A 25340-nucleotide genomic window follows, 5' to 3' on the forward strand; every position below is an offset into this window, starting at 1 on the left:
TGAGCCCTGTACAGTGGACTGGACGATAATAGTGCCCTGCACCTGTGGAACTCTGCCTTCCAATGAAATAGGACGGCTGCTCCCTCCCTCCTCTGCGACCTGACCCTGGATGACACCCAGCCTCACTCTTGTTCTTTCTCTCCCACACTTTACAATGGCAGCTTCTAATGGCTTCAACCTACTCTGCACCTACTCTGCACCTAGGAGACAGAGGAGGAGAATGATGAAAGCTTGGTCAGTTACTACACCACTCCGCCTGTCTGCTCTGAGTGTATAGCATGCGCAATGCTGGAAAAGAAAAGCAGATGTGCTCTGTCTCTGGATGCTATTATTGTTCAACATGAAACTACCTTTTTGAATTTTTATAAATAAGATAGGTTTTGGATGTCCAGTTCACCTAGGAAAGGAACTGGGCTGTTTTTGCTCCCAGTACTTCCTAGGGTAGTGTTTTTGGATTCAAAATGTTACTATTTAACTGATAGTGGTAAATATGTCCTTATTCTGGATGTACTGTTATTATTTCATGAGTTATGAAATACCCTGACTTTGCTAATTTTGCCAGGGAAGAAAAGCAGAAATGCGTATTGCTGAAGACTCCAGCTAAAGTATTTACAATCGGGGGGGGGGGGGGGGGGGGGTAATCTGGCAGGATATCTTGTTTGCTTTTTCTGATTGTTCAAGCTTGCAAGTTTGATGGTTTTGCTAGGGCACCCAGACTGAAGTGTGGATTCAGGTAATAGGCGTGAGAAGGTATGCATGTATCCTTTTAAAGAACTTATCAAAATATTCTGGTATGGAGCCTAATGTTTGTGACGCTTATTAAATGCCTTCCTGGGAGGATGTAAAGGGGATCATGGCTGTTATTATGTCTCGTTGTTACAAACTGTCATATTGTCTAGGATCTCTGATTGACCCCCCGGTCACACAAGCTCGACTTTGAAATCATGCGACTTACACTGAAGTCGCACTATTTCAAAGTCGGATGAGATGCTGATTTCAGGTGCAATTTGCAAGACATGCGACACACATGTCAATGCAAATCGCACCAAAAGTAGTACATGTACTACTTTAGAAATCGGTGCAGCTCTGACCAAGTCGGAACCGCACCGATTTGACTGCTCTAATTGTAGACAATAGGGTGCAACTTGGCATATGATTTGCAAGTCATATGGCATGCACATCGCATGCCAAGGCGCACCTGATGTGACCGGGGTGTAACACGCTGGTTTGGGATGCTTAGTATGTTTTACCATTATGGGCTAACCTTAGTGATTTACAGATAATCAGTTAGGGTTAAATTATAGAACATTTTGATTTAAGCAGTGTTTGTTATTAAACATTAGATGCTCATTCATTGGTTTGACTTGTTGCTTGGAGCTGCTGTTTAAATAACAATAGAACATAACAGCTACAATGCAAAAACCAATTATCATATTTTTACAGAGCTGTCAGAGGTTGTAACTGTATTTTTCACTTTATTTCTTGTTTCCTTTTAAATGTGCACTTTGCACAGTATAATGCTGCATTGAATATGGCCAAATAAATGCTATAACATGCCCTTCATGAATGTTCTTTTTACTAAATGTTTTCAAATTAAAAGATGTTTCAGATACTTTGTGCTTCTGGCTAATGACAATTTGAGAACAGTTTTACAATGCTGATGTTAACTGACTTTCATATCTTGTGCTGTCAAATCACTAGAATGTAGCTCTGTTAGAATCAAGTGGATGAAATACATGAATCCTTTTTCATTACCTCTATTAATATACTTTTCTAAACTGTATATTTTTTGTTAAGAGCAAATGGCAAAATAGTTCATATTTATGACACTTAATTTTGGAAAAAATGTATTTTTTTAGGTTGAGCATATTTTGTTTCATATCCATGGCTGTTTTGCTTTGTGTCTTATAAAGGTCACTTGGCGAAAAAGCAAGGAAACCTCTGTAGTATATTAATGTGCTTTTACTTAAAAAAATGCCGTACATGCAAACTATTACAATTAGAGATGAGCGAAGTATTCAAAAATTCGATTCGGCGAATTCGAGGAATAAATTTGATTCGATGCGAATATATTCGCTGCGAATTTAACTTATAAAAGGGTGTTTCTAGGCTTCAGGGAGCCTTCATATTAGTGCAGAACACTGTACCTTTAATTTAAATGCCCTTGGAGTCTGCTGGGGAAGAGAAATAATACTGTCAGTCAGTATGACATGCAGATGAGTGCCGTCGATCTTAGAATCACCGCACACTTCACTCATTTGGGCAGTCACGGGGCCAAAACCAGAGTGTGGAGCCACAGTGTGGCGGTGGAGGCAGCAGCAATGGGAGGCCATACAGCACACTATGACAAAAATGGAACCCACCAGCAGTGTGAGGAGACCTGAAAGTGGCACATGGCAGAGTGTGGCGATGGAGACAGCAGCAATGGGAGGCCGTACAGGGACCCATGACACACTCTGGACCTGGCAGCAGCATTAGGAGGCGGTACGGGGGCCCATGGCAGATTACGGGCCTGGCAGCAGCAATGGGAGGCCCGTAATCTGCCAGCACCCTATGACAAAATGGAACACACCAGCAGTGTGAGGAGACCTGAAAGTGGCACATGGCAGAGTGTGGCGATGGAGACAGCAGCAATGGGAGGCCGTACAGGGACCCATGAGACACTCTGGACCTGGCAGCAGCATGAGGAGGCGGTACGGGGGCCCATGGCAGATTACGGGCCTGGCAGCAGCAATGGGAGGCCCGTAATCTGCCAGCACCCTATGACAAAAAATGGAACACACCAGCAGTGTGAGGAGACCTGAAAGTGGCACATGGCAGAGTGTGGCGATGGAGACAGCAGCAATGGGAGGCCGTACAGGGACCCATGAGAGACTCTGGACCTGGCAGCAGCATGAGGAGGCGGTACTGGGGCCCATGGCAGATTACGGGCCTGGCAGCAGCAATGGGAGGCCCGTAATCTGCCAGCACCCTATGACAAAAAATGGAACACACCAGCAGTGTGAGGAGACCTGAAAGTGGCACATGGCAGAGTGTGGCGATGGAGACAGCAGCAATGGGAGGCCGTACAGGGCCCATGAGAGACTCTGGACCTGGCAGCAGCATGAGGAGGCGGTACGGGGGCCCATGGCAGATTACGGGCCTGGCAGCAGCAATGGGAGGCCCGTAATCTGCCAGCACCCTATGACAAAATGGAACACACCAGCAGTGTGAGGAGACCTGAAAGTGGCACATGGCAGAGTGTGGCGATGGAGACAGCAGCAATGGGAGGCTGTACAGGGACCCATGAGAGACTCTGGACGTGGCAGCAGCATGAGGAGGCAGTACAGGGGCCCATGGCAGATTACGGGCCTGGCAGCAGCAATGGGAGGCCCGTAATCTGCCAGCACCCTATGACAAAAAATGGAACACACCAGCAGTGTGAGGAGACCTAAAAGTGGCACATGGCAGAGTGTGGAGATGGAGACAGCAGCAATGGGAGGCCGTACAGGGACCCATGAGAGACTCTGGACCTGGCAGCAGCATGAGGAGGCGGTACGGGGGCCCATGGCAGATTACGGGCCTGGCAGCAGCAATGGGAGGCCCGTAATCTGCCAGCACCCTATGACAAAAAATGGAACACACCAGCAGTGTGAGGAGACCTGAAAGTGGCACATGTTTGGGGCATGATTCATGGCGGATTTAGTCAGTTGTGTCAGGAACTGGTGGTTTGAAATCCAGACTAATCCACGCCTGATTCATTTTCACAAACGTGAGTCTCTCCACACTTTGGGTGGACAGTCGTGTCCTCCGCGGAGTTACAATACCTCCTGCCGCACTAAACACGCGCTCCGATGCCACGCTACTGGCCGGGCATGACAGCCTTTCAAGGGCAAATTCAGCTAGTTGGGGCCAAAGGTCAAGTTTCGTTGCCCAGTAGTCAAGGGGATTGTCTACCTCGGTTGGCAGGGTGCTGTCCAAGTAGGCCCAAGCCTGTTGTTTGAGGTCCTGCTCCAGGTCCACCTGATGCTGCTGCTGCTGCGGCTGGTTAGTAGTTTCCTCACTGCGCTGGTGAAGAAAGCTACTCATCATCGACTGCAGACTGAGGCAGCCGCTGCTGGTGGAGCTGCCACTGCTCCTACCACCCCACCCCTCCCCTGCTGCCATGGCAGCGGAACGCGAGCGCACAGGGCCCACAGTGTCTGAGGATGGACGTTGGCGCACAAAGGCAGAGACCAACTGACTACATAGGTGGTTTTTATAGTACGTTATTTTGGCCTCCCTCTCAGCAGGTGTGAAAAAGGCCACCATTTTTGAACGGTAGCGAGGGTCCAACAAGGTGGACAGCCAAAAGTCATCCCTCTGTCTGATGGTTATTATTCGGCTGTCGCTACGCAAGCAACCGAGCATGCTATGGGCCATTTGTGCCAAGGAATGCGAGGGACTCCCTGCCTCCATCTCCACAGCATACTGCCACGGTGCGTCTGGGTCCTCTGTCTCCTCCTCCTCCTCCTCTACCAGATGCTCCTGCTCCTCCACTCCTGTCCGCTGAGTGGAAAAACCACCCATTTCACTCAATAATTCCTGAGCACAAATGTCCTCCTCTACCTCCTCCTCTTCTTCCTGTCCTGCCCCCACAGGGGTCATGTGGCGTTGAGATCTGTGCGCCACGTCTACCGCACCCTGACCAGCCATTGTTAACAGCATTTGTTCCAGGACGTGCAACAGAGGAATGACGTCGTTCATCCCATAGTCCTGCCGACTCACGAATAGCGTGGCCTCCTCAAAGGGCCTGAGCAAGCGGCAGGTGTCACGCATGAGCTGCCAATGGCTGACATCTAAGTTACACAGGGGAGTACCTTTATCCGCTTGTAACATCAGGAAATCGGTGATGGCCTTTCGCTGTTCGTAAAGGCGTCTAACATGTGTAGGGTTGAATTCCACCTTGTTGCAACGTCGCAGATCAGGCGATGCTGTGGAATTCCGTTCTGCCGCTGCAGCTCAAGGAGGGTGTGCTTTGCGGTGTAGGAATGGCTGAAATGCATGCAAAGTTTACGTGACATTTTAAGGATGTCTTGCAGTGGGATGGTGGATTTTAGGAACCGCTTGACAACCAGATTGAACACGTGAGCCATGCATGGCGCATGGCACAACCTTCCTTGACGCAGAGCAGACACCATGTTCTTTCCGTTGTCGGTCAACATGGTTCCGATTTTCAGTTTGCGCAGAGACAGCCATCTGTCGATTTCTCTGTTCATTACACTCAGAAGTTCCTCCCCTGTGTGACTACGTTCGCCAAGGCATACCAGGTGCAGCACAGCGTGACACCGTTGCGCCCTGCACATGTGATATGCCGGTTGGGTAATGGGACTTGGCACGGGGGTGGCGGCTGAGGACACGGCGGAAGAAGAGGTGGTAGAGGCGGACATCTTTGTGGACCAAGGACGTGCAAACGTGGAGGCAAAAGCGGCGTGACCTGTCCAAGTTGCTGGTGCGGCTGTGCCGGCACCACGTTCACCCAGTGGGCCGTAAATGACATGTACTGTCCCTGACCGTAGTTACAGCTCCACGCGTCGGCGCTGCCGTGCACTTTGGCAGAGACTGATATGCTCAAAGACTGGCCCACCATCTCTTCTACATGTGAATGCAGGGCTGGCACTGCCTTTTTGGCGAAGAAATGCCGGCTTGGCACTCTCCACCGCGGCGCGGCACAAGCCATCATTTCTCGGAAAGGTGCTGAGTCCACCACTTGGAAAGGGAGGGACTGCAGCACCAGCAACTTGGACAGGAGGACGTTCAGCTTTTGCACCGTCGGGTGCGTGCTCGCAAACTGTTGTCTCTTGGAAACGGATTCCAAGAAAGACTGCTGACGGAATCCGTGAAGAGGAGTAGCAGGAGAAGGAGCATCTGAACGAGCGGAAGATGCCAACGAGCGACAACTCCCCTCAGCAGAGGTGTTGGAGCCTTGACTGGCTGATAGAGGGCGATTGACGTCGGGTGACGGAGCAAGTAACGGAGCAGGTAATGTAGCGGGGGCTGGGGCAGGCAGAACCGCCGTATCTTTATCACGGTTTTCCCAGGCCACCAAATGGCGAAGCTGCATATGCTGACGCAACGCTGTAGTCCCAACATGGGCCCCCTGGCCACGCTTGACTTTCTGGCCACATAATCGACATACGGCTACGTTTACTTCCTCGGGCGGCTTGACGAAAAATTGCCACACCGCCGAGTAGGAAACTTTGCCCCCGATACTCCTCACTGGCTGACTGCTACTTCCTCCGTGCACACCGGCACCACTACTGGCTGTGGTGGTAGGCTGCAGTGGAGCTGGTGCTCTACTCCGTGGCCGTTTGCCTCCACTGACACTGCTGCGACCCTGCTGCCTCCTGGGCAACCCACCGACTGTTTTGCTCGCTGCCAAGCTGCCACCCTCTTCTCCTGATGATGCGGAAGCAATAGCCTGATGACGACGAGGCTGCCAAGTGCGATCAGCCTCATCATCATCAATTAGGGTCTCCGCCTCACTACTAGCCCCCTCGGCTGCGTGTGGGTCAGGAGACAGACCTGTCTCTAGACCGGATACCGAGCCACTCTCCTCGCCAGTACTTCTTCGCCTGGCTGCTGAAGAGGCGGATGTCTCCCCCCATTCCTGACCGCCCTCTGTTAGCTCTTCCTCACTGTACAGTGGGGCTGAGCCCACAGCATGCGATACTTCGCTTGGTGAGGGAACACCAAAGGACAGGGGCAGGTAGAGGACACGTGATTTCAGTGGGCTTGGTCCCGGGCCATGCCAACTAACGGTTGTGTCTGACGTACCCACCGACCATTGGCTGTAGGTGTCAGAGGTGACCTGGGAAGAGGAAGACGACCGAGCCAACCAATCGATGACGGCAGGGTTGTCGGTGGAGACACGACCGCTGGATGACACCGGGAGCACTGGCCTCTGGCTGCGACTAGTGCTGCCTCCACCCCTTCCTCTGCTGCCACGTCTGCTCGCTCCTAAAACATTGCCTCCTCTGCCACTCCTCTGCATGTTGTCTGACATACTCTTTAATTCAACGATTCTGTGTCCCTGAGTAACAATTCTGTGTCCCTCAGTAACAATTTTGTGTCTGTCCCTGAGTAACAATTCTGTGTCCCTGAGTAACAATTCTGTGTCCCTCAGTAACAATTCTGTGTCCCTGAGTAACAATTCTGTGTCCCTCAGTAACAATTCTGTGTCTGTCCCTGAGTAACAATTCTGTGTCTGTCCCTGAGTAACAATTCTGTGTCCCTCAGTAACAATTCTGTGTCCCTCAGTAACAATTCTGTGTCTGTCCCTGAGTAACAATTCTGTGTCTGTCCCTGAGTAACAATTCTGTGTCCCTGAGTAACAATTATGTGTCCTGAGTAACAATTCTGTGTCCCTGAGTAACAATTCTGTGTCCCTCAGTAACAATTCTGTGTCCCTCAGTAACAATTCTGTGTCCCTCAGTAACAATTCTGTGTCTGTCCCTGAGTAACAATTCTGTGTCCCTGAGTAACAATTCTGTGTCCCTCAGTAACAATTCTGTGTCCCTCAGTAACAATTCTGTGTCCCTCAGTAACAATTCTGTGTTTGTCCCTGAGTAACAATTCTGTGTCCCTCAGTAACAATTCTGTGTCCCTCAGTAACAATTCTGTGTCTGTCCCTGAGTAACAATTCTGTGTCCCTGAGTAACAATTCTGTGTCCCTCAGTAACAATTCTGTGTCCCTCAGTAACAATTCTGTGTCCCTCAGTAACAATTCTGTGTCTGTCTCTGAGTAACAATTCTGTGTCCCTGAGTAACAATTCTGTGTCTGTCCCTGAGTAACAATTCTGTGTCCCTGAGTAACAATTCTGTGTCCCTCAGTAACAATTCTGTGTCCCTCAGTAACAATTCTGTGTCCCTGAGTAACAATTCTGTGTCCCTCAGTAACAATTCTGTGTCTGTCCCTGAGTAAAAATTCTGTGTCCCTCAGTAACAATTCTGTGTCCCTCAGTAACAATTCTGTGTATGTCCCTGAGTAACAATTCTGTGTCCCTGAGTAACAATTCTGTGTCCCTGAGTAACAATTCTGTGTCCCTCAGTAACAATTCTGTGTCCCTCAGTAACAATTCTGTGTCTGTCCCTGAGTAACGATTCTGTGTCCCTCAGTAACAATTCTGTGTCCCTCAGCAACAATTCTGTGTCTGTCCCTGAGTAACAATTCTGTGTCCCTCAGTAACAATTCTGTGTCCCTCAGTAACAATTCTGTGTCTGTCCCTGAGTAACAATTCTGTGTCCCTGAGTAACAATTCTGTGTCCCTCAGTAACAATTCTGTGTCCGTCAGTAACAATTCTGTGTCTGTCCCTGAGTAACAATTCTGTGTCCCTCAGTAACAATTCTGTGTCCCTCAGTAACAATTCTGTGTCTGTTCCTGAGTAACAATTCTGTGTCCCTCAGTAACAATTCTGTGTCCCTCAGTAACAATTCTGTGTCCCTCAGTAACAATTCTGTGTCCCTGAGTAACAATTCTGTGTCCCTCAGTAACAATTCTGTGTCTGTCCCTGAGTAAAAATTCTGTGTCCCTCAGTAACAATTCTGTGTCCCTCAGTAACAATTCTGTGTCTGTCCCTGAGTAACAATTCTGTGTCCCTGAGTAACAATTCTGTGTCCCTCAGTAACAATTCTGTGTCCCTCAGTAACAATTCTGTGTCCCTCAGTAACAATTCTGTGTCTGTCCCTGAGTAACAATTCTGTGTCCCTGAGTAACAATTCTGTGTCCCTGAGTAACAATTCTGTGTCCCTCAGTAACAATTCTGTGTCCCTCAGTAACAATTATGTGTCCCTCAGTAACAATTCTGTGTCTGTCCCTGAGTAACAATTCTGTGTCCCTCAGTAACAATTCTGTGTCTGTCCCTGAGTAACAATTCTGTGTCCCTGAGTAACAATTCTGTGTCCCTGAATAACAATTCTGTGTCCCTCAGTAACAATTCTGTGTCCCTGAGTAACAATTCTGTGTCCCTCAGTAATAATTCTGTGTCTGTCCCTGAGTAAAAATTCTGTGTCCCTCAGTAACAATTCTGTGTCCCTCAGTAACAATTCTGTGTCTGTCCCTGAGTAACAATTCTGTGTCCCTGAGTAACAATTCTGTGTCCCTGAGTAACAATTCTGTGTCTGTCCCTGAGTAACGATTCTGTGTCCCTCAGTAACAATTCTGTGTCCCTCAGTAACAATTCTGTGTCCCTCAGTAACAATTCTGTGTTTGTCCCTGAGTAACAATTCTGTGTCCCTCAGTAACAATTCTGTGTCCCTCAGTAACAATTCTGTGTCTGTCCCTGAGTAACAATTCTGTGTCCCTGAGTAACAATTCTGTGTCCCTCAGTAACAATTCTGTGTCCCTCAGTAACAATTCTGTGTCCCTCAGTAACAATTCTGTGTCTGTCTCTGAGTAACAATTCTGTGTCCCTGAGTAACAATTCTGTGTCTGTCCCTGAGTAACAATTCTGTGTCCCTGAGTAACAATTCTGTGTCCCTCAGTAACAATTCTGTGTCCCTCAGTAACAATTCTGTGTCCCTGAGTAACAATTCTGTGTCCCTCAGTAACAATTCTGTGTCTGTCCCTGAGTAACAATTCTGTGTCCCTCAGTAACAATTCTGTGTCCCTCAGTAACAATTCTGTGTATGTCCCTGAGTAACAATTCTGTGTCCCTGAGTAACAATTCTGTGTCCCTGAGTAACAATTCTGTGTCCCTCAGTAACAATTCTGTGTCCCTGAGTAACAATTCTGTGTCCCTCAGTAACAATTCTGTGTCTGTCCCTGAGTAACGATTCTGTGTCCCTCAGTAACAATTCTGTGTCCCTCAGCAACAATTCTGTGTCTGTCCCTGAGTAACAATTCTGTGTCCCTCAGTAACAATTCTGTGTCCCTCAGTAACAATTCTGTGTCTGTCCCTGAGTAACAATTCTGTGTCCCTGAGTAACAATTCTGTGTCCCTGAGTAACAATTCTGTGTCCCTCAGTAACAATTCTGTGTCCGTCAGTAACAATTCTGTGTCTGTCCCTGAGTAACAATTCTGTGTCCCTCAGTAACAATTCTGTGTCCCTCAGTAACAATTCTGTGTCTGTTCCTGAGTAACAATTCTGTGTCCCTCAGTAACAATTCTGTGTCCCTCAGTAACAATTCTGTGTCCCTCAGTAACAATTCTGTGTCCCTGAGTAACAATTCTGTGTCCCTCAGTAACAATTCTGTGTCTGTCCCTGAGTAAAAATTCTGTGTCCCTCAGTAACAATTCTGTGTCCCTCAGTAACAATTCTGTGTCTGTCCCTGAGTAACAATTCTGTGTCCCTGAGTAACAATTCTGTGTCCCTCAGTAACAATTCTGTGTCCCTCAGTAACAATTCTGTGTCCCTCAGTAACAATTCTGTGTCTGTCCCTGAGTAACAATTCTGTGTCCCTGAGTAACAATTCTGTGTCCCTGAGTAACAATTCTGTGTCCCTCAGTAACAATTCTGTGTCCCTCAGTAACAATTATGTGTCCCTCAGTAACAATTCTGTGTCTGTCCCTGAGTAACAATTCTGTGTCCCTCAGTAACAATTCTGTGTCTGTCCCTGAGTAACAATTCTGTGTCCCTGAGTAACAATTCTGTGTCCCTCAGTAACAATTCTGTGTCCCTCAGTAACAATTCTGTGTCCCTGAGTAACAATTCTGTGTCCCTCAGTAATAATTCTGTGTCTGTCCCTGAGTAAAAATTCTGTGTCCCTCAGTAACAATTCTGTGTCCCTCAGTAACAATTCTGTGTCTGTCCCTGAGTAACAATTCTGTGTCCCTGAGTAACAATTCTGTGTCCCTGAGTAACAATTCTGTGTCTGTCCCTGAGTAACGATTCTGTGTCCCTCAGTAACAATTCTGTGTCCCTCAGTAACAATTCTGTGTCCCTCAGTAACAATTCTGTGTCTGTCCCTGAGTAACAATTCTGTGTCCCTCAGTAACAATTCTGTGTCCCTCAGTAACAATTCTGTGTCTGTCCCTGAGTAACAATTCTGTGTCCCTGAGTAACAATTCTGTGTCCCTGAGTAACAATTCTGTGTCCCTCAGTAACAATTCTGTGTCCGTCAGTAACAATTCTGTGTCTGTCCCTGAGTAACAATTCTGTGTCCCTCAGTAACAATTCTGTGTCCCTCAGTAACAATTCTGTGTCTGTTCCTGAGTAACAATTCTGTGTCCCTCAGTAACAATTCTGTGTCCCTCAGTAACAATTCTGTGTCTGTCCCTGAGTAACAATTCTGTGTCTGTCCCTGAGTAACAATTCTGTGTCTGTCCCTCAGTATCAATTCTGTGTCCCTCAGTAACAATTCTGTGTCCCTCAGTAACAATTCTGTGTCCCTCAGTAACAATCTGTGTCCCTGAGTAACAATTCTGTGTCTGTCCCTGAGTAACAATTCTGTGTCTGTCCCTGAGTAACAATTCTGTGTCCCTCAGTAACAATTCTGTGTCCCTCAGTAACAATTCTGTGTCTGTCGCTGAGTAACAATTCTGTGTCTGTCCCTGAGTAACAATTCTGTGTCCCTCAGTAACAATTCTGTGTCCCTCAGTAACAATTCTGTGTCTGTCCCTGAGTAACAATTCTGTGTCTGTCCCTGAGTAATAATTCTGTGTCCCTCAGTAACAATTCTGTGTCCCTCAGTAACAATTCTGTGTCTGTCGCTGAGTAACAATTCTGTGTCTGTCCCTGAGTAACAATTCTGTGTCCCTCAGTAACAATTCTGTGTCCCTCAGTAACAATTCTGTGTCTGTCCCTGAGTAACAATTCTGTGTCCCTCAGTAACAATTCTGTGTCCCTCAGTAACAATTCTGTGTCTGTCCCTGAGTAACAATTCTGTGTCTGTCCCTGAGTAACAATTCTGTGTCCCTCAGTAACAATTCTGTGTCCCTCAGTAACAATTCTGTGTCCCTCAGTAACAATTCTGTGTCCCTGAGTAACAATTCTGTGTCTGTCCCTGAGTAACAATTCTGTGTCTGTCCCTGAGTAACAATTCTGTGTCCCTCAGTAACAATTCTGTGTCCCTCAGTAACAATTCTGTGTCTGTCCCTGAGTAACAATTCTGTGTCTGTCCCTGAGTAACAATTCTGTGTCTGTCCCTGAGTAACAATTCTGTGTTCCTCAGTAACAATTCTGTGTCCCTCAGTAACAATTCTGTGTCTGTCCCTGAGTAACAATTCTGTGTCCCTAAGTAACGTTTCTGTGGCCCTAAGTAACGGTTCTGTGTCCCTAAGTAACGATTCTGTGGCCCTAAGTAACGTTTCTGTGGCCCTAAGTAACGTTTCTGTGGCCCTAAGTAACGATTCTGTGGCCCTAAGTAACGTTTCTGTGGCCCTAAGTAACGTTTCTGTGGCCCTAAGTAACGATTCTGTGGCCCTAAGTAACGTTTCTGTGGCCCTAAGTAACGTTTCTGTGGCCCTAAGTAACGGTTCTGTGGCCCTAAGTAACGTTTCTGTGTCCCTAAGTAACGTTTCTGTGGCCCTAAGTAACGTTTCTGTGTCCCTAACTCTCTCCCTCAATACAGCCAGGTCTGCCTCTCTTGAATGACTGGAGGCAAATGGAGAATTCTAAAATGGCCGCAATTTATAGCTCGACCATTACACAGTGCTGGCTGGCTGGCTGCTGATTGGCTAATGCGATCACATGTCATGAATGAATGCATTATGGGTCAGCGCGCCTTGTCTGCGCACCTTCCCAGAGATCCCCGCTCCGTCGCCGCACATGTCGCCGCCATTTTTGGAAAAATTTCGATTCGCGCATCCGAAGTCTGCTATTTTTCGGATTCGTCGCGAATCGAAATTTTCCTAATATTCGAAACGAATTCCACTTCGCCAAGTTCGATTCGCTCATCTCTAATTACAATTATAGGAATACAGTATCCTTCCTAACAAATAAGCATGCACAATGTATGTGATAGGCATACACTAAACAGTCACCTAACTTGGTTCTCCCTTGTGATGGAGTTATCATACAGCTCCTTCCTTCTCAGAGTCCTGCAAACAACTGCTGCTCCTTTGTCTTGTGCATACGGTTGTCCAAGTTTTCTTTTCCCTTCCCCTGCCTCCTGTAGCATTGTTTCCTGTGCTGAGCTCATGAACAAATCCAATAGGTTTGTTATCATATCTATAGGGAAATCTTAGTTTCTAAATAATACATGGTCTTAAAGCAGAGCTGCACCCAAAAGGGGAAGTTCCACTTTAAGTCTTTGTCCTCCACTCCCCATTAAGGATTGGCACCTTTGGGGAGTGGGTACCCAAATTTGACAGGTACCCACTCCCACTTCCGCTGCGATCACCTAAGGTGATCGGAAGCGGAAATTGTCCTCTCCCCCTCCCTCCCTGTAGTCCCAAAAGACTACGGGGCCATTCACAAAGTGCAGCGCTTCTCGCGCATGTGCAGTGGGCACCCGGCTGTGAAGCCTCAAACTGTCACAGCCAGGTGCCCACACTGAAAATGCCAACATCAGGGAGAGAAGCCAGCCAGTGAAACCAGCGGTGGTGAGGACAACCCTGGACCAAGGGACAGGAAAGTGTCTATATTTCAAAAGTCAGCAGCTACAGTTTTTGTAGCTGCTGACTTTTATTTTTTTTTATTTTCAGGTGGAACTCCGCTTTAATGTTACTCCGTATTTATGCTATAAAAATCACTAAGCCTAGTTGATTGATACTATCATTCATTTCCAATAAATAGTGTTTGCTATATAACAGGTTTTTAGTGATCATGGCTTTTTCTATGACATGATCAATACAAAGCAACAGCTACTCAGTTTTCCTTTAATGGTATTTAAGGGTTTTTTTTCAGTTTGATTTTCTCTTGTATAAAACCATTGAATATTCCTAACATATTGATTAAATGAAAGTTTTTAGGCCTTTTGTGGAATTGTCTGAAGTGAAACTGCATTGTTTTAATCTGGGCACTCCCCTCTAGTATTAAAAAAATAGTCAATTTCTACTTACCCTCTTAGTGATAGCCCCAACTTTTCCCCCCATTCTGTGGTGCCAGGGTTCTTTAGGTTGAATGACATTCAGCATCATTCTACCAGTTTTCTGAAAGTTCAGTCTATCATTGACACACACCTGGGAATTCACCATGATCCAGGCTGGACTCATAGTACTCCAGGACTAAGTGATGCACATATGTAATTAAATCATCACCAGACTGGCCAGAACACTACAATGAAGAAGTTAAGTAAGGGTGTTTTGGTAAACAAAAGTTTTTTTGGGGGCTTGGGGAGATGAACAGCATATGCACACGGATGTTTAGCCAGATTCAGCTTTCTTTACAACAAACTTTTTTTCATATGAGCAGTTGTCATTTGTCATCCTTTGTCATTTGTCATCATTTGGAAGGTGCATCCTCCAGGGTTGTTTGTTCCTATCTTTCTTTCTCTGTCTGGTGAGTCACTGACCTGGAACAAGCATGTACACATCGAACATCCTGACACATGAAATGCATACACTTACTACAGGTCACAGCTTCTCTAAAGTGAGAAGAAAGGATAAGGATTTTTTTTGTCCTGACATATTCTTTTTAAAGTCCTACATGGAACTTCAGCCTTTAATTTCAATCCTGGTCTGAACTTAAATTTGATCAACTGATTTCTTAAAATTGAATATGGAATTATTACAGATAATTAAATTATCTTCCTCCACAATATGGTCATGAATATATTCTACAAATAATGTGGTTGGCACCTTATTCTCCTTTGATTGAATGCCAAACAGTTGTAATGATCAATGAAAGACTGTATCAGTGGTAATTTATTTTTACTTGACCTACATCTATTCCTTTATTTCCACAGTATGCTGTCTGGCTTGTGGTGTGGATAGCTTGGAATGTATTTATTATATGTTTCTATTTGGAAGCTGGGGACCTTTCCAGGGTAAGTTGACATTTTTTAATTAATATTGTCTTGAAATACTATCTCAGACAGTGATTTCATCTGTAGATGTCAGAATACTGTGTAATATTCAAATAAGAGCTGAACATGAACTTCCATAGCTGCTACAAAACTTGACACATTTTTTTTTAATTTCCTTTTAATGTACCCCCAGTAGCAGAAATAAGTAAATAGCTATAAATACAACACAACTATTACTGAATGTTGTGTGCCATTTCTTTTTCAATTGTTTTTAGGTGTATTTACCAAAGCTGGAGAGTGCAAACTTAGGCTCACTTCTGCATAGAAAGCAATCCGCTTCTAACCTTAGCTTGTTCAATTAAGCTTTGGAAATAAAACCTAATAGCTGATTGGTTTCTATGCAGAAGTGAGCCTGATTTTGCACTCTCCATCGTTAGTAAATAACCCCCTAAGTCAGGGGTCCTCAAACTTTTTAAACAGGGGGCCAGTTCACTGTCCCTCAGACCGTTGGAGGACCGGACTATAGTTTAAAAAAAAAACTATGAACAAATGTGGACACAGTACAGGAGATGACCAGAGACTGTGGACATAGTACATGAGATGACCAGAGACTGCGGACATACAACGGCGGCGGGAATACTGGGCCGGCTGCTCCATAAGACACACAGACATTTCCCCCCAAGTGTGTCTTATGGAACAAAATATACGGTAAATGCAGGACACCTTGTTGGGTCAGATCTGTGTACAATGTAAAGAGAGAGAGAGGGGGGGAGAGAGAGAGGAGGGGAGAGAGAGAGAGAGAGAGGAGGGGGGAGAGAGAGAGAGAAGGGGGGAGAGAGAGGAAAGGGGGAGAGAAAGGAGGGGGGAGGGAGAGGGAGAGAGGAGAGAGGGGGGAAAGAGAGAGGGAGGAGATCGATCATCTATTGCACTTATCTAGGGTCCGTGGCCATGATACCCGACATGCAGTGATGGAGTCTCCTCTCTTGCTCCCCCTCTTCATGGTCTGCTCTAGGCTCCGCCCACCGGCCATGACAGTTGCATGCACTGATCAGAATAGATGGCCGGCTGGCTGCAGAGAGGCCAGGTGAGTGGTGCGGGTTAATAAGCCGAGCCCACCTTCCCCTGTTCTAGAATTGCTGATCCTGCCCTCCTGCCTCCCACCCGAGCCCTGCTGAGCTCTCCCGACCTGCCAAACCCTAGTCCCTTGCAGATACGCCCCTGCCCAGCGGCAGGGCAGCATGTGGCCCGCAGGTCGTAGTTTGAGGACCCCTGCTTTAGGGTGACATTAATAATATCACTGGAATGGCAACACACTAACATGTACAAGGTTCACTAGCGCAATGCCAGAAATACGAAGAAGTCCCTAAAATATAAAATAATATTTTCATATTTGGTATAATTATAGCTAACTTTTAATGCATTTTCCTTTGCAATTTAACACAATGAGCCTAATAGTGAAATAATATAGGTAAGAATGATATGATACAAAAATGGCTCAAATTTTTTATCCTTTGTTTATGATAAACAACATTGCATTTAGCAGCAAAATCCTAATCCAAATTGGTGTCTGTATTAGCGCTTTTGTTTTGCTGGTGCTCATTAGCCTGTTCTGTAAGCTGGTGCAGAAGCAATGTTTGTTTGCAATGGTGAGCACAGAATGGAGGTAATAAGGGTGTTCATTATAAATCCTGCTTTATTTATTTATGAATTTATCTATGTAAATGAAAGGCTATATGAAGCAGTATTTTGTGTTGGACACAGGGAAAGCAATGTTATTGTTGTGTGTCCTAATGCTTCTGAGATGGGTATATGCTGTTTTGCACGGTACATAATTTGGAAAGTGAGTGTACACTTTTGCGCTCAGTTGTTTGTCTTCTTTTTAGTATCAATAAAATCAATATAGTTTATTTACTAAAGGAATAGAGGCTGTACACTTAGCTTAGTGAACACGGTGAGGTTGTGCTGACTTCAATCATCCAAACAAGTGCAATCAACAATCAAAAATCCTGTTTTTTTTTTATTTTAATTTTCTGTTTTCATTATTGATTATTCAGAGTGAGCCAAAGCACCTGATTTAATGAGTAGAAACTTACCTGATTCATTTAAGTGGAAACTTACCTTGCTAAATGCTTGCTAAAGTGGAAACTTACCTTGCCTCTACAAAATCAACCTCTCTGTGTTTGAACTTGTAGGGACTTGTATGATTAATTTACTAAAGGAATAGAGGCGGTACACTTAGCTTAGTGAATGAGGCGGAGCTGTGCTGACTTCAATCATCCAAACAAGTGCAATCAACAATCAAAAATACTGGGGTTTTTTTTGCTTTTTTTTATTTTCTGTCTACATTAGTGGGTATTCAGAGTGAGCAAACTACCTTATTTATTAAGCTAAGTGGAAATTTGCCTAAATGATCAGCCTCTGCTAAATCAACCTCTCTGTGTTTGAACTTGAATGAACTTCTTAGATCAAATGATGTGACCTGAAAAAAAAACACTGTAACAGTGAATTTGTTGTTTTTCATTCTGTAACATACTCTAAATGGGTTACTTTTTATCGTAAACTTTGAGGACATAAAATGATGGCTTTGATTTACAATAAATTGTTTTATTCTTTAATGTTATTTCTTATTCCGTATGATAAATACTGCAATAGAAATAATTATTGAAACAAAAATTGGAACTCCAGACAAAATTTTGTTTTAGTTTTGAGCACAGAGAGTGAAGGGAAAACTTCTCAACAGGAACTCAGCAATAAAAAGATCTGTTCTTTCCCAACTGTATAAAAAATCATTTTTATTGTTGTCTGTTTCCCCAGTGGAGAAATTTTCCCTCAATTTCTATCTCGGTAACCATGTAGGAAGTGTATGTAAATATCCTCAGTTGGTAGACAGCAATACAAACCTGCATGAATTTGTTTGATATACAATGCTTAAGTCTGAAAAAAGTCATCTGATTTCATCACCTGTATGCAAGCTTGTAAATACAGAGATATTTTTAACATTGGAGTATTGCGTTTTGTACCCATTTTATTTAGTACCTATGATTTTTTTTTAGATGAACTTAATAGTGATAGATTGGAGTATATGACAAGTGTTCTTTATGAGGATCAAACCAGAAGTGAAATTTTGTACTGTAAAGGGTCATTTATATATCACAATCTTAATTTTAAACCTTGCAAATGTTATTACTTTTATCATTATTTAATACTATGTTAAATTGTTAATAGTTTGTCTTCTGACAATGTGAACTAATCTGCAAAAACAAACCTCAATGAAAAATGGTCCTTTGTGGGGACCAAGGAATTCAGCACTACAGCACTAGCAGATTATTAAGAGATTAGATTCCTGCCTAGTAATATCCACAAACATTGAGTCACAGCTGTGGCAAGGGGTGGTAAGCTTGGTAAGGGACATTAGTTATACAACATTTAGGTAGCTTGTCATGCCCAAACACGTTTCCCCTTGCCCTCTCATGCTCAGTTTTTGCTGTGAAACCACATGTCATATGAGAATAGAGTGCTGGGTGGTTGAGCACTTTGGTGACATAATGACATTGAGCACCACAGGAGAAAGCTGAACACCATGACTTACAATTAATTTTTAAGGTATTTCAATTTTTTTTTTATTATAAAAACTGAGCTTTGATCAAAGACAAGGACAACTCAGGGGTTATAGTTTGATAACTAAAGTTCCTTTTTTTACTTTACGTTATTCCTAGAGTCAACAACTATTCTGTTTTGGATAATGAGGAAGCTTACTCTGGGTTAATGACATTGTCCTACTCATCAGGTGATAGGTTCAGGCCTGAGCACTGCTTTTCTGGGAAGATGTCACATGCTCCCCCATTCTCAAAAGCATTGGCTGCAACAGGGCAAGTGGGTGGGGGGAGGTGAGGCTAGTAAGAGCCTGCTACGTTGCCCTGAATGGACAAAGTGACAAATTCTCTTTAACTGTCAAGTTGAACAAATGTTAAATATATATATTTAAAAAAATATATATATATATATATATATATAATATTTTTATTTAGTTTTCGGACACATAAATAGCTCACTGTCAATTGCTTTCAAAAAATGATAGCACATTAGAGAACTCAGTACACTTTAAAATATCCTGCTGATTCTGGTCAAACACAGTTGTGGTAAGATCATACTTAATAATATATGTTAAAGCCTATGTACTGGCAAAGAAATATCTATGCACAGTAGGCATCTTTGAGGGCTGTTTCCAATATGCATGGCTTTATTTACTTCCTTCTGTATAAACAATACTTATTTATCTAAAGATTGTATAATTATAATGAGAAAGTCTTTTATGCTCCTATAGCCAGTGATGTTTAGTATGAATGACTTTTTGTTTGAAATGCTAAATTTTCACTTAGCACAATAAAAAGAATCCTTTGAGGCTATAATGCTCTATTTCCTGTCATTTTTGGCATATTGCTTATTAGCCGGCTATTCACATTTCACATTCATGTTTTCATTTCATGTATTCAGGGCTGGAAATAAATATGACATCAACCCATAATGATACGCATAAGTATTTCCTCTTGTTATAAAATGACAAGCCAAGGCTGAAAAATATATTACATTAAATTAGTTTAAAATGGAGAATAAAACATACCCTTCAGGCAACTAATGAATTAAAGTATAGCTTTATTCAAAAGCCTCCACAGGAGGTAAGTTTATAGTGCTCTTTTGTATTGACAAAATTCAAACCTATTAGTATCACTTTAGAAAAACATAAATTATACTTGATATCGCCAGCTTCCAACTAATGTGATATACTAAGCCCAGTATCACTTTATACTAAATGCCGCCAGAGGGATTTCCACAGCAATAAACTGTATGTTTTAACCTTGACATTTCAACAGGAAATTTTTGGTATACTTTTTAGGTAATACATAACTTTTTGCATCAATGTTATCTGAAGAAATAGATTGCCTTTAAAAAAGTAGAATCAGTGCATCGAATAACTAATGTGTTAAAATATTCATATAGTATCTTTTGCAGCAGGTCCTAGAGCTCATGTTTGCCACAAGGTAAAGTATTGTGGATATACTACTTCCATATTTTCATTCTTTCTATAACAGAAAAAAGAGACACACTACTAGTGCAAAATGTTTTTTTTTATTAAATATAGAAATAGAACACAACATATGTTGGTTTCTATATTTAATAAAATATAGAACACAACATATTTTTTAGCATATGTATTAAGATGAGCTCAGACTGTGCTTGGACTATGTACATTAAAGTGTTTATATATTATAAGAAAAGAATAAAAGCAATATATTAAAGACTACCATTCATCTCTGCAGCTATAGGCATTGTGGAAAAATACACTTTCAAAAATCACAACAAAGACACTGAAACGACAGCACCTCTATTGTTTATTCTTTATGGAGAGCAGAATCAGCCCTCTAATGTAAACAGGCACCAGATGCTTGTAAGCTGTTTGGGCCCATTCATGTCAGTGAAGACCATTTTGGTACATTTAAGTACATGTATATGCTAATGCATGTTAAGTTAAGGCCGCTCATTCATTTTAACAGGTTGCCTAATGCACCACATAGGACCAAAAATAATGGATTTTTGGTCCCACAGTGGTTTGAATGGGCCATGAAAACTGATTTTAGAGTTGTGTTGTGATCTTTTGTAGATAAATTATTTACAGTACATGTAACTAGGTAGGAAAATAATGGCTAGTTGCAGAGTCCTTTTTACAGCTTGTTCAGAATATATTAACCCTTTTTTTTCCCCTGTAAGCCAGCCCTCCTCCTGGTCAAGAAAACACAGGTTGGTACTACCTTAGGCAAGAAAATCTAAAAAATGGGTTCCTTGAAATATACAGTATAACACCTCCAGCTCAGATACGCACCTTCCAGAGGTTAAGGCTACAAAGAATACAACCTTGTAGGTAGGAGTAGAGAGAGGAATGCCTCTAATGGGTTACAAAGGCAATTTCTGAAGTGCAGAAAGAACAGGATTGCCACAGGCAAATTGTATACTGGAACCTCTGTGCTATCTGTGCGTTGGAGAGGATGGGAGCCTTAAAGGCCAAAGGTGCCTCAATCAATCAGGGTAAACTTTATCAACAGTATCTCCTTTGCTTTACCTATCACAGCTATTCATATTGTCAATATGGAGGTTGCACATCCCACCTTTAATAGACAGTGGATTTGCTTACCTAATTACCCCCTTATTGACCCTTCTAAGCTACCTAACTTAAGTACAAAGGCCAGGAAGTGGTAGTTGGGTGTTATGATAACAAAATCATGGCTTATTATTATTATTATTATACAGTATTTATAAAGCGCCAATAGTTCACTCAGCGCTGTACATTACAAAGGGGGACAGAACATGTGACAGAACAATACCAATACAATGCAAAACATGAGGGGATCGAGGGCCCTGCTCTTTCGAGCTTACAATCTAGAAGGGATGGGATAGTGGTACAGGAGGAGATAGCTGTGGGGGATGGAGTGGTAGGAAGAGTGGAGGAGGTCAGCAAGTTAGCAGGGGGTGAGGTAGGCTTCCCTGAAGAGATGGGTTTTCAGGGTGCGCCTAAAGGAGAGGAGAGTAGGTGATAATCTGATGGGTTGGGGCAGGGAGTTCCAGAGGATGGGTGACACCCTGGAGAAGTCCTGGAGGCGGGCATGGGAGGAGGAGACCAGGGAGCTAGAGAGAAGGAGGTCTTGTGAGGAGCGGAGTGTGCGTGCTGGGCGGTACTTGGATATTAGGTCAGTGATGTAGTTCGGGGCAGTATGGTGGACAGCTTTGTACGTCAGTGTTAGGATTTTAAATTTGATCCGTTGCGCAATCGGAAGCCAGTGGAGGGATTGGCAGAGGGGGGTGGCGGAAACGGAGCGTTTGGAAAGGTGAATGAGTCTGGCAGCCGTATTCAGGATAGACTGAAGCGGGGATAGCCAGCGGCGAGGCAGGCCAGTGAGGAGGGAGTTGCAGTAGTCGAGTCGTGATATGATGAGGGAGTGGATGAGCTGTTTAGTGGTTTCTGGGGTTAGGAACGTGCGGATTTTGGCGATGTTGCGGAGGTGGAGTCTGCACGAGTTTGTTAAAGATTGGACTTGGGGCTGGAAGGATAGGTTGGAGTCCAGAATGACACCAAGTACTCTGGCCTGCAGAGCGGGTTTGATATTGGCGTTGTTGGATGTGATGTAGAAGTCAATGGGGGGTGGGGTTCGGGCTGGGGGGAAGACAAGGAGCTCGGTTTTGGAGAGATTCAGTTTAAGGAAGTGGAGCGACATCCATTCTGATATGTCGCTCAGTAGGTGTGTGATTTGGGCAGAGACCGAGGGGGTGAGGTGGGGGGTTGAGAGATAGATTTGTGTGTCGTCGGCATAGAGGTGGTAGTTGAAGCCGTGAGAGTGTATGAGTTGGCCAAGGGAGGAGGTGTAGATGGAGAAGAGAAGGGGCCCAAGGACAGAGCCTTGAGGGACCCCAACAGAGAGGGGGAGTGAGGGGGAGGTGGTAGCATTATAGGTAACGCTGAAAGAGCGTTGTGACAGGTAGGATGAGAGCCAGGAGAGAGCAGAATCTCTGAGGCCGAGGGAGTGTAGTATTTTGAGGAGGAGGGGGTGGTCAACTGTGTCGAAGGCCGCAGAGAGGTCAAGGAGGTCAAGAGGCTTAGATCACTGTGAACTGCAAACAGGCTGGGCTGACTTCAAATCTTAACCCCGTACTGCATATTATGTCAGTGCTATAGAAATATGAGAAATCAGCAAGTAATCATGTAGGAAGACTATTATAGAAATGTTTCATAAATCTAAGTGTTCTGTAGAGGTCTGATTCCCCAACATTTCCTTAAAAAGACACTTTATTATATGTCTTTAGAAACTATTGTTTCTCTCTTTTTTACACAAGAGAGCATTCCATATATAATTTCTACTACATTGACACTATTCTAATTCATCCTGCCACATTCATTATGTTTGTTGGGAGGACAATAAAATCTCATCATTTTGATTTGCTTTATCTCAGTTATAAAACTCTTAAGAATTTGCTGGGTGAATGACAGCCTTAACAATTACTGTCCCTTTATTTTGTGCAATGTATTTGGCAGTCATTTATTGAAATGTCAGTATGATAATTATATTCTAATGGTGGCTGGATCCATAAACTAGTCTCAAACATCTCCTGATATGTAATGTTCCATTTAAAACGGTGTTACTTTGGTGCTTTACAAACATCAGCCAATGGGTTCAGATGGGTGAACTGGCCAAATTTGACATGCTCATTTGCCTGTTTCTCTGTCAGATCCCCAGTTGGCTGGTATGTGCAATTTGATCAATGACATCATCCGGGATCCTTAGCTGGTTTGTTGAAATAGAGCAACTGCCCAGGAATCTGTTATTTTGTGGTGGGATTGGGACAGTAAACATCATGGGGGGGGGGTTCAAGTCATCAGGTCAACATTGATGGTGGTGGGTTGCAATTGGGTCTTTGTGTTTGAAGAGGATATATATTGTTACACAATGTGATACTGACCTTGGATTTACATTGGGGACATTATTTCTGTCAAATAAAGGACTTTGTTATGGAGTGAGTTACTGTTAACTTTATGCACCCTGTACTCATTCCCAAAGGGGCTGGATTTCTGGGGTCTCCTTATTGTAAAGAGGACTTCCAGATTCTAAAAAGTACCCACGCAAACTCCCACATCCCTCTGGGTGACAGGATGTTGGGATGTGGCTCTCTCATCATGGGTACAAGGTGCCTAGTAAATGCATTGCACCCCCTTTTGCAAGGTACCCATTCAATAATAAAGGAATGTGGCCTGGTATGGTTTAGAAGGAGGAGGTGCATGCTCCCTGCCCTCCTTTTCTTGGCCACTGGCCTGAGTGCTTGAATCGTGGTCATATCTGATTAATGGCATGACCTGCAGCCCATTTGTTTACAAACACCAGCTTCTGCACACAACTACTTTATAAACCTAACACAAATGTTTTAAATTGTGGGTGATTTTTTTTTCAGAAATACAAACCGTTGTCAGTTTTTCACTTAGGATATACTGGGGTTTTTTTTTTTACAGCCAGATGAAGATGTTAAGGGTTCATTTCATTGCTGGCCAGGATGACCAAAAGCTATGTGAACAATAAATCAACATTACTAAGACAGCTAAATTAGTTCTTCTTATTGTATAGCCTTCAAAGTTGGAACTGTGCCAGAGAAAATGATTCTGAAGTCTCCTTCTGTGCATCTGATATCATCTGTTTTTGACTGTAAATGCTACAGGGGGTACAGGGTCAACAGTTACCTCTTCAGTCATTAATGATACAGTACTGGATTTGTGTTTTCTTCCCATACCGATTTTCTATGTTTAATGTGATTCAAGAGCCCCCCTAATGGCACCCCTCCTCCTCAATGCCACATAACAGCCATATGGGTTGCTATGACTATTTTTATGCCACTGCATTCTTGTATTGTTTCACCATTGTCAAGAGGATGCTGATGATCATAGGTAGGGATAAACAATATTGAGGGTTTTAATTTCTCTTAAATCTCTTTGAAAATCGAGAGATTGTTGCAGAATGTTCTTTTTTTCTGCAAATGTTATTAGAGTCATTAAAGAGGAATTCATTGTGTGATATTTGGTAGTTTTTGGTAGACTTTCAATGGCTGTTGATGGTTACAGGAGCTCATTTTAAAAACTCTGGACCTGGTGTTGTGAAAAAGAAAAAACACACAAAAAATACAAACAAAAACACAAAGAACGCTAAAAGAAAAACTTCAGAAATACACCCCTAAATCATTTGCTTTCAATAAAGCAAAAAAAATTTTTTTTCTAGCAAATTTTACCTAAGCAATTACATCAACTATATTAAAAAAGAGCTTAAAAGACCCCCCCCCCCCCAAAAAAAAAAATGTGGACAAACATGCTTTTTTGCATGTCTCTTTTGCGATATAATATTCCTAGCTGGCTGCTTTGAAATATTTCAATGTACATGCTCAGAAACGTGTCGCATTTTGATGACGTCAGATGCCACGTGTGTTGATCCCGGACATCTTGGAGACTCTGCCAGGCTTCACCATCTATGCTGCATATGCACAGCACAATCTGCTGGCAGACACCTTGGAGATTCCAGCAGGCTTACCATCCATGTTGCACATGTACAACACCACCTGCTGGCGGACTCAATCGATCTTCTCTCTGGATCAGTCACACAACTACATCTGGCTACAGACATCTCACCCTCTTACCCATGAGCCTGTTTTTAAATCCTAAGATGTGAGTTACTACTTATCTTTCTATTAAATACCTTCACAGTACACACTTAGAGGCACTGTGTTTCTTTGTTTCCCTGTTGGAGGTGGTTTACCCCAGCCTGGCCAATCAAGACTGCCAAAGATACCCAACTTGGAACAAGACCACAAAAGGATGTCAGCAACAGTGCGGGAGTTGCTTTTAGGGTTTCTACATCAATAAAATCTTGCCATTGGTTAAATCAGTGATTC

General features: G+C 43.7%; 1 protein-coding gene across 3 annotated transcripts in view; it reads left to right on the plus strand.

The window, feature by feature from the left end:
• Positions 1 to 25340, plus strand: part of NKAIN2 (sodium/potassium transporting ATPase interacting 2) — a 1142378-nt gene that overhangs the window by 464121 nt on the left and 652917 nt on the right. For all 3 annotated transcript variants that reach the window (XM_089686435.1, XM_089686437.1, XM_089686436.1), the window contains exon 3: positions 14808 to 14888. In XM_089686435.1, the coding sequence (XP_089542561.1) occupies positions 14808 to 14888 (81 nt within the window). The remainder of the gene's footprint in view (positions 1 to 14807; positions 14889 to 25340) is intronic.

Source organism: Staurois parvus, unplaced genomic scaffold (genome assembly GCF_062004578.1).
Source record: "Staurois parvus isolate SC_StPar_1 unplaced genomic scaffold, SC_StPar_1.0 ptg000397l, whole genome shotgun sequence".
NCBI lineage: Eukaryota > Metazoa > Chordata > Amphibia > Anura > Ranidae > Staurois > Staurois parvus.